General features: G+C 29.0%; 2 protein-coding genes across 2 annotated transcripts in view; one reads left to right on the top strand and one right to left on the bottom strand.

The window, feature by feature from the left end:
• Positions 1-1,231: 1,231 nt before the first annotated feature.
• HELRODRAFT_175193 (hypothetical protein) lies at positions 1,232-4,041 on the bottom strand (the record flags this gene model as incomplete). Its single annotated transcript, XM_009022628.1, has 3 exons — positions 1,232-1,447; positions 2,354-2,418; positions 3,984-4,041. The coding sequence occupies 3 exons, from the start codon at positions 4,039-4,041 to the stop codon at positions 1,232-1,234; spliced, it is 339 nt and encodes a 112-aa protein (XP_009020876.1).
• Positions 4,042-8,802: 4,761 nt separating this feature from the next.
• Positions 8,803-11,137, top strand: part of HELRODRAFT_175194 (hypothetical protein) — a gene marked incomplete at both ends in the record, with an annotated part of 6,184 nt that continues 3,849 nt past the window's right edge. The window contains one exon of the mRNA XM_009022629.1: positions 8,803-8,843. Within this exon, the coding sequence (XP_009020877.1) occupies positions 8,803-8,843 (41 nt within the window). The remainder of the gene's footprint in view (positions 8,844-11,137) is intronic.

Here is an 11,137-nt window from a genome sequence, read left to right on the forward strand (position 1 = left end):
TTAATAACAACATCAACAACATCAATAGCATCAACAACAGCAACGACATCAACAACAGCAACAACATCAACAACATCAAAAACAGCAACAACAGCAACAACATCAACAACAGCAACGACATTAACAACATGAACAACATCAACAAAAACAATAACATCATCAACAACAGCAACAACATAGAAGCAAACACAAGATAAATAACATCATTCACAACATCGCCATCATCGTCGTCATCATCGTCGTAACCTTTAATTACATCATTATCAATAACATTAAAAGCATCAACCACAGCATCATCAACCACAGCATCATCAACCACAGCAGCAACAGCAGCGACTGCAGTAGCAACAACAACAACAAACCAACTCTACACACGTTAAAAACGTTCAGAAAATTTTTTATGGCGCACATAAAAAAGGAAAATAAATAATTGACCATATTTAAAAATTAAATTTTACAACAAAAAAGAACTTTTTTCATCTTTAAAAATTAAAATTCTTGCTAAAATAATAAAATTTTTAATTTATAGGAAACAAATAAGACATTTTTTTTACCAAAAAAATCTTACAGAAGTAAAGATAAATAAATACAACAATGAACCGGTTAAAAATGATATCATATTCTTCTATTAAATTTAGTTTATTCATCATCACCATCATCATCATCATCACGGTGAGCCATTTTGTATTTACTCCAGATCATAATCACTATCATCACCATCATCTTTTTTATCATCATCATCACCATCTTGATTTTAGAGGATGTGACGTACACGAGCTTGTCGGAAGTGCATAGAATAAACAGCGCTCGTATTTTTATTCTTTGCTGAAATTAAAACTTTTTATATGTTTCATTATTATTTTTCTCATTTTATCATCATCATCATCATCGAAATTTTTGCCATCATTATCGTCATCATCATCATCATTGTCGTCGTCGTCATCATCAGTAGCAGCAGAAACAGCAGCTTCTTTAGCAGCTGCATCATCATCGCGTTAACGTTCCCAATGGTTCGACGGATTTGCAAGTTTAGTGTTTAGTATGTACAGGATTATCGCAGTAAACTGGAGCATTATCACTCATGATGCACTCATTCGTCATCATTCCACTTTCTCATTATATCATTCCACATTATATATATATATATATATATATATATATATATATATATTATGATATCATTCTAAGACTTGATCTTTAACATTTTGTAGTAGTTGAAATGTGGTGATATTTAACAAGTAAATAAGAGGGCTTCACGAATGTTATTCGTTGTTAACCGCGGTCTTTTCTCTCTGCAATCTTTCCAGAAGTTGTTAGATTTTCCATTCTTTCCTTCCACATGATGTGACCAAAAAACTTTAACTGCCTCCGTCGGATTATCTGTAGTAATTTCCATCGTAGCAGCATCAATCTTGTTTTCCATTGGAAACTGTCCAAAACTCAGAACCTTAAGTGAGGAGTACATGAAAAATTTAACACCCTAACAGTTTTAACTTTGTTGATATTCTGATTTTACTGTTGGCGAGGATGTTTTTCATTCTAGAATATCCCTCCTTTTATCATGATACCAATGAAAAATACACCATTATATCAAGATACCAATGTTAACTACACTATTTCATCATGATACCAATGGTGAAAACACCATTATATCATGATTCCAATGGTAAATACACCATTATATCATGATACCAATGATAAATATTAGTAATTATGAAATGATAAAAATGTAACGAGAGTAATAAAAAAAAGTTTCATATAAATGTGGCAGTAGATCGATTTTGACCAACCCAACCAGGCAGAAACTTTTGAGACGTTTGAACAATTTTAAAATTTTGCTGATGTCATCATGGCTGTTGTTGTTGTTGTTGTATTGTTGATGATGACGTCATAATTGTTGTTTTGTTGATGACGATGTCATAATTTTGGTTGTTGTTGATGATGATGATGTCATCGTTGTTGTTTTGGTGATGTTTTTGTTTACGTCATTGTTGATGTCATTGTCTGAAGTTACTATTGTTTTAGTGTTGTTGTCATCGCTATTAGAGTTTTGTTGTTAATGTCATTTTGCCGTTGTTGGCTTATAGTTTTATTGTGGCTTTGATAAAATATTGTTGTTGATGTATTTTTTGTTGTTGTTATAGTTTTGTTGTTGTTGATGTTGAGAGTTTATCATTATTCAAAATAGGAATTAATGAATAAATGAGTGAAAACAAGAGAAAAATGGAGAAAAAGAGAGAAAAAGAAAGAAAGTGAGAGAAAGAGAGAGAGAGAAAGAGAGAGAGAGAGAGAGAGAGAGAGAGAGAGTTTGATGAGCGCCAACAGAACATGCATATATAAGAGGTAGATGCACTTTCGCTCCAGATGCATTATTTTCATTTTTATTTCCACTTTCGAATTGGGCGAATTTAATTTTGTCTGCAAATAAAACGAAAAAAAAATTAACTTATTATTAATTTTATTGTCTAACGAGATCAGTAAATGGGTTTTTAATTGAAATTGATTGTTAATAAATGAATGAATAAATTATAGAAATAAAGTTTATTAGTTGTTATTATTGATTAACAATTCAATATTTTCATCGTAATTTTTTTTATTTTTTCGCACTTAACTTGACAGAACTGGAAAAATCAGATTTAAAAGAATTAAAATGATAAAAAAACAATGATAATAATAATAATAATAAACAATAAAACTAATATAAAAATGCGACAAAATAATTTTTTTCTGCCTATCTTTGAGGTTTGGAAAGATTTTTCTGACGTGTTCTAATATATTTTAATATCAGTTGAATTTTACGTCAGCAGTTCTCAAACACGAACACCTGGCTGACGCGTTAGTATGATTGAAATTCATCTGTTCTTAATTAAGTATACTACTATTCGTTATAATATTGTTATAACTATGGTTATAATAATTAGATATATTATTATCATTGTTATATCACTTATAATTCCATTACGATTGCCCTTATTAAGATTCTTATTATAAATCTTATTATCATTAAAAAAGGTGTTCTCAATATTGAATTAATTAAATTTAAATGAAGTATTAGAGCTCATGCCACTACTAATATAACTACTACCACTACTACTATTACTACTACTACTAATACTACTACTGTTACTACTACTACTACTACTATTACTACTACTACTACTACTACTATTATTATTACTACTACTACTATTACTACTACTACTAATATTACTACTACTGCTATTATTACTACTACTATTACAACTGCTGCAACTACTACTACTACTAATAATAAAACTACTACTACTCTACTATATTTTTTAATTTGCATTAAATTTTTTCTTTGAAAAAACAAAAAACAACAAAGTAAAAAATGTTAAAAAAAACTATTTTGTTGCAATATTATTATTATTATTATTACACCATTCCACAAAATTGTTCTCTATATGCGTTTTACTCTAACTGCGTATGTTTGTGTTGAAATAGATGAATGAATGAACGAACGAATGAAAATGAATAAATGAATGAATGAAAATGAATGAATGAAAATGAATAAATGAATGAATGAATGAATGAATGAATGAATGAATTAGAATGAATGAATGCATGCATGCATGAAAGAATAATTACGTTTACTAATGAAATGAACACGTTTATGACTGCTTCACCATGAATGTATTCTGTTTTTTGTATTATAATTATGTATTGTATATGATTGATTGTATGTGTGTAGTTGTATGTGTGATTGTATATACACAATATTGTGTACATACATAATTGTATATATATATACAATTGCGTATGCATTGTATGTGCATATGATGTACGAGAAGGTTTGCATGTATGCGAGTAGAGTATGGCACATTGGATGATGATGCCGTTGTATATGAAGGTACACTTTATTGCCTTGCTCTTTTTGCTTCATTCATAAAAAAGATTTAATACATTCATTGTGCTGTTTGCATTTCTTCGTCTCTTTCTCTTTCTCTCTCTCCTTCTCTCACTTTCTGTCATTTCATCAAGATTTCTTGTCATTGTTGTCTCCAACGTTAATGTCGCCATCTTCTTACCTTTTTGTTCTTAATTATTTTTGCTCAGAAATTATTAACTAACAGCAAAACGTAGAACATAGAACTTAAAACATAGAACACAGAAGAACTCTTCACAATGCAAGCACTGAAGACAAATGGACGTACGAATGTAAACAAAAAAATATTATCATCTGAAAAAATACCATTTACTATATTCATGGTGACACAAAAAGTAAAACAAAATAACACAAAAAACGATACTAAACAAACAAACAAACAAATGAACGAACGAACGAGCAAACAAACAATCAAGCATTCAAGCAAAAACCTGGAAACAAATTCACTCATTCATTATCAAGAAAACAACATTTTACTTACTGGAGGTTTACACCCACTCACCAACCTACACACACACACATACACACACACATACACACACATACACACACACATACACACACACACATACACACACACATACACACACATACACACACACGTACACGTACACAAACGTTTTCCCACACACACACACACATACACACACACACACACACAGATACCAGATACATAACATACCCACACAAACGAGTACATACCCAGACAATTAAACACATGTAAAAACGTACATACATGCATACATACATACAGACAGACATATATACATACACACACACACATGCACACACACAAAGACACAGACACATAGACAGACAGACAGACGCACATGCAAGGAAACCTAATGGAAAGCATCGAGGAAGGAATATGTAATTGGATTATAAAGGCTTTAGTCTTTTCTGCGCCCGAAATTTTAAATTTTTTCATTACATTATTCCCATTTATTCTATTACTTACTTATTTACTTTTAGTTTTATTTAAAAGTTATCTTCATTTATGCATACTTATTTTTATTTCAGTTAGTTTATTTTCATTAATTTATTTTTTCGTAGATTTATTTATTCGAAAATGTCTTTTTTATATGTATTTTTTTAAAATTCCTAATTGATTTACTTGTTTGTAGTAGGGTACGAACGCACATATAAGCAGACAGCACTTTTTCTGCCAGCTTATTTCAAATCCTTATTTCCAAGTTTCATATTTTATTTCTGCCAATTTTGTTATTTAATAGTATCTATTTTACATTTAGATTTTTATTCATTCAGTCCGACCCATGACGGATTGAGACTTTAAACGAGGATTGATTGATTGATTGATTGATTGATTTTTATTCATTCACTCATTTGTTAATCATTATTTATACTATTATTATTACTATTTGTTTTTATTATTATTGTTATTATTATCATCATTGATCTACCGTTTCTTATTGTAAAATAATTTATGAAATGCTAACAAGCAGCAAAGGTTATGACTGAGATGATGCATTTGACGTAACTGAGTAATTGTTCAAAATAATAATAATAATAATTATAATGACAATAATAATGATAATAATAATATAACAATGATGATTATGATTATACTTATGATGACACAACTACTCCTGCTGCTACTACCACTGCTACTACAACTACTACTGTTGCAACAATTGTTGTTACCACTGAAGCTATTACTTCAATTACTACTATTACTACTAATACTACTGTTTTAAAAATATTACTAAAAATAATAAAAATAAATAGTAAATCTTCCAGAAGCAAGAAATAAACACAAGGCAAGATTCTGAACAAATATTGCAACAAATTTCTAAATAATAATTATGATAGTAATAATAATAATAAAATAATAATAAAAACAACTATAATAATAATATTAATAATAATATTAATAACAATAATAATAATAAATTTATGAAACTTTAAAATGATATGAATCCAAAAAAATTTATGACAATTTTTTCAAAAAAAAGAAAGAGGAGAAAAACAAACGCCAACACGCAACTTAATCAAAACTAATACTCTAAAACATCACTACGAATGCACGCACGCATGTGCAAATTATATTTACCAAAAAAACCAACCAACGCGTACACACGAATACACACACACACACACACACGTACACACACATGCACACACTCAAATAAACGTACGTGCAAACTTTGTATATACAATATATATACGTATACACGCTAAATATATAAACAAAAATTCACACACACACAATTTTATTGTTGTTTATGTGTGTGTTTGTATGTATTTAAGTACATACACGCACATAAACACACATGAATGACTCTAAACATTCAAATTTTAACATTTTTTGCATGAAGGATCGACATCAGAGATCCTTAAAAAATAACTTCGAACATACATTCATAAAATGGCATATACTTAGACACTTGCACATAAAGACTTATGTATACATTTATATTTTTACATACATACACATGCACATATAAGAAAACTCACACACACACACATACACACACGCGCGCACACTCACACACACAGATATACACTCAAAGATGTTAAGTACTACGCACCAAACTGGAGAGTACTGAGTACTAAAAATCACGAAATGCACCGAAGCAAATCTTGAATGTATGTGTGTATGTTTTTGTACATGTATGATTGTGTATGTTTGTATTGGTATGATTGTACGTTTGTATTTGTATTTGTATGTGTGTATGAATGTATATGCGTATGCTTGTATATGTATGTAAAAATCTATGGTATGTATGTATGTACTATGTATGTATTTGTTTAGGTTTTTATTTGTATGTGTGTATACATGTATGTAGATGTCTACGATTGTATTTGTATGTGTGTATGGTATTATGTGTGTTTGTATATTTATGTGTATGTAAAAATTTATGTATGTTTGTACATGCATGTATGTTTGGGTATATTCGTGTATACATATATATACATATGTGTCGATGAATGTATGTGTGTTTGCGTTAGTGTGTGTTTGTATGTGCGTGTAAGACAATCTCCTTCCAGGTTGTTTGTATGTAAATCCAGTTAATCAACAACTTGGTTTTTAGAACGCGGTAGAGAGCACATAATAACATTTCGTGAGAAAATATTTAAAAATTTTTTTTTATTGCAATATTTTGAAATTGTTTTCAGACGATTTTATGTTTTGTTCTTTTAAATATTACTAACCGAAAATTAATTAATTGAATGGGTGAATGAATGAATGAATGAATAATGAATGAATAATGAATGAATGAATGAATGAATAAACGCAAAAATTATAAGATTGATTTAAAAATTTTGATATTTTCTTGCTTAAAAATGATTCGTGCAATGTTAAAAATATAAAAATGATATATAGATCTGCGTAAAAAATTGCACGGTTTGTATACCATATGTGGGTAATGTATGTGTGTTGTTTGTGTGTATATGTGTATATATGTATTTATATGTGTATGTATGTGTGTATATGTGTTGTGCATGTATATACACATGAATGTGTGTATGCGGATTTGGATGTTTGTCTGTGCTTATATGTGTTTTGTCTGTTATATATTGTCATGAAAAGGACGCTAAGAAAGACGAATGTTTCTGTAATTGTGTTATTTGGTGTACACAAATTTTTCTTTAAATGATATATTACCACCTTTATCATTTTCATCATCATAAGCATCATCATCATTATTAATAATCATTATTTTTGTTTTTTTTTCTACTGTTTATTATTATCTGCTAATGTTATCATCTTCTTAATGGGGTCACAACAAATGTTTTGAACCGACTGAACGATCTGAAATGTTCAACGTGAATGTAAAAATAGAAAAATAACTCTGCATAGCTAACCTAACTAAATCGAGATTAATGATGTTTAAGTGTAGTTAGTCTATAGTGCGAGACTGCTTTTTGGATCTTTGATAAGTTTTTGTTGCTTGAAGGTAAGTAAGTCTAATGGCAATATTTTTGTTAATTTTAAATAATTAATTTAAAAGTATTTTGAAGAATATAGTGGATTATATGAAAAAAAAAAGAAAAAGAAGCTTTTATATATTCCCGCCTTTTTTGTTGAGACAAGATAAATCAGAGAGTAAAAATCTGACAAAGAAAAATAGTTTTTATGTTGGAAAGTATTAAAAACAGGTGCTAGGTAAATGTTCGTTAACGCTTGAAGCGTTTACTTTAAATAAAAACCGCCAAGGGAGAACTTTTTCAGTCTCTGGTGAATCTTTAATTGCATACCAAGAATAAATGAAGAATGCAAAAAATACAAACAGGAAAAAACGAACAAAGAGTCAAAAAAATAAAATTCAAGATGTGCTACTTATAAAGATGATTGTAGGTATAGAGTGAGTTACAAGAAAATGAAAACAACATTAACGAATTTATATCACCTTCATAGCGTTTACAAACATTTTTTATTAACGCTATCTTAGTCTTGTTGTTTTGTTGCTTACCACTATTATGACGTCATGATTACAATCTATTTAGTTGTTGTTATTCTCTGTGACGTCGTCGATATGTTTAGACTTTTCCTTATTATCGTCATACTTTTTATTATTATGGTTTTTTCAATAAGCTTGGTGTTTAATTGAAAAATCGATGTTGCTGTTGAAATCAATTATTCAAGTTTATGATTGTAAACACAATTTTTGTTAGTCGTGATATCGCTCGTATTATTTATTATATATCATGAATGTCTGATTGTCACCATCATCTTCATCACATCATCTCACTTTCACGACCATCCGCAATTTTCACCACATCATCCTCATCGTCGTCATCGCGATCACCATCTTCTTTCTCTAGTCATCACTAATTTTTTCTTTTCATCATGCAAGTCTGAATATCACAGAGCTGCTTAAAAACATTCCAAATTGGATCTAAAAGTTTGCGATACTTGCACAAAGCGTGTGATGTCTTTGAATAGTGCGAAGGCAGTATTCGAACCGAGTCGGTTCGCAATGATATGGCACTTCAACCGTCTGAGCTATCTCGCTAGCCACCCATCAATCTTTATTGAAACATTCTTCGAATATTTCTTCCAAATATTATCTCTATTATGTTTTTTTAAACACCACCATCTCACTAATCTTCAAACGCCATACATCTGACTAGAAATAATCCAAAATATGAATAGTGTATATTCCAGGTTAACAACATATGAAACGTTGGTGCAAACTAAGGAGTATATACATAATTGGTATTCCCACACTTACACACACACACACAAACGTACACACACAAACGTACACAAATACACACAACACATACACACACAACACATATACATATATCATGTTTTATTTATACAAATGTTATTTTTATGAGTTCATTGTTTTTGTAAGATGAATTAAGCCGAATAATTTAGGATAATATCGTAAACATCCAACAAATATACTGCTTGGTTATTACATTACGATCCTGTGAAAATAGAATGATAATAATAATCGTAAAAATAATAATGACAATAATAACAGCAATAACAACAACCACAACAATAACAACAATAACAACAAATCACTGTTATGACTATAACAAACTATGACATAAACAATGTCTTTGGTATTGATAGTCTTCTACTACACTGGTCCTAAAACTGCGTTATTTTTAATAAAATAAAGATCTACCACTGTAATAAACAAAACAAAATAACAATAATAACATTAAAAACAAACAAAAAACAAGCAACCACAAAAACATCAATGACAATCATAATAATAACACTACAAGTACTAATGTATAATATCAGCGACAACAACAACTACAATATCAACAAGAACAATAGCAAAAACAACAACAACAAAAGCAACAACAATGAAAATAGTACTACTAATAACAATAGTAACAACAACAACAAAATAATGATAACGATATAGCATAAATAAGGCCAGCGATAAATATGAAAGACTAATTATTATTATTCCTGTCCCAAAATTTTCTCTGTATTTCTACTTGCTTTTATTATTATTGCTATTATTATTTTGATTATTATTATTATTATCAAATTATTGTTATTCGTTTTTGTTATTTGTTTCTATTTGTTATTTTTATGGCAAATTTTTTATACAGTGTGGTGATCTAACAACATTCTCATCGCTATTTCAATTTCAAAGTATTGAATGTTGAATATGGAAATACCTTAATATTGCTAGTAGCAGTAGTAGCTGTAGTGATAGCTACATAATTTTTCAGCTGTTGTAGTAGCAGCAGTGATAGCGACGAGAGTATTTTTTGTAGTTGCAGAAGTTGTGAGTAGTATCACTTATCAGTTAAATTTATACTAGATTATTTAAAAATTATTCAATTTGTTTGGTTCAAGTTAGTTTTTACTCTGTTCTCTCTTGCTTTATGTTTTGCTTTTATTTCTTCTTACATCAGAAGGATTTATATTTTGAACCAAAATATGATAAAATAATTGTTATCTAGTGAAAAACTTATTATTTATCATTTATTTGGCATGTGATAGCATCAAATCACTTAATTTTTTCATGTAAATGTTATGACTTTTAGCCATCTTATTGTGTCTCTATAGTTCACCATTTATTAATAAAACTTATGGAAACAACATATAGTATATACGTACAAAAGCCAAAAATATTTATATATAATATATGCATACGTAGAATAATATTCAAATAAATTAGAATCCTTATTTTGTATATGCAATTGTTTTTATGTTACTTCTTATAGTAACTTATGTTACTATGTATGTAATTTATCTACTCTTAAAGCTTTTTGTTACTAATTATATGAATTGATTTATCATTTTTTAGTATATGAGTATAAGTCAGCTTGGTCTACTTAGTAAAATTACTGAATTGATTAGGGTGAATATTGAGATATACGTTGGTAATAGACCATAATTTTTACAATATTCTATAAATTCTACCAAATGTTTGGCGTTAACATGTTTGATGAAAGAAGCCCGATTACTGCGAATGAAGATTATAAACGCTTCGTAAAACAACAAACATAAATAATCATCACATAAAGCTTATCTGACGTGTCTATTTATGGTTCACGATTACTATTAGTATGTATAAACAATTTTTTTATGCTTAGAAATATTAATAACTCAAAAAATTTGTTGTGAAAAACTTGGCCTATTCATAAACCATTTAATATTCTTTTTCCAAACAGAGAAGTTTGAAAGTAAGAGTCTTTAATAGAACTTGAAAAAATAAATTTTGCCTAACCTTCATTTGTAGGAGGACGTTAGGAGGGACGTGAATGCCGACAGAACTGGAC

Source organism: Helobdella robusta (genome assembly GCF_000326865.2).
Source record: "Helobdella robusta unplaced genomic scaffold HELROscaffold_32, whole genome shotgun sequence".
Lineage (NCBI taxonomy): Eukaryota > Metazoa > Annelida > Clitellata > Rhynchobdellida > Glossiphoniidae > Helobdella > Helobdella robusta.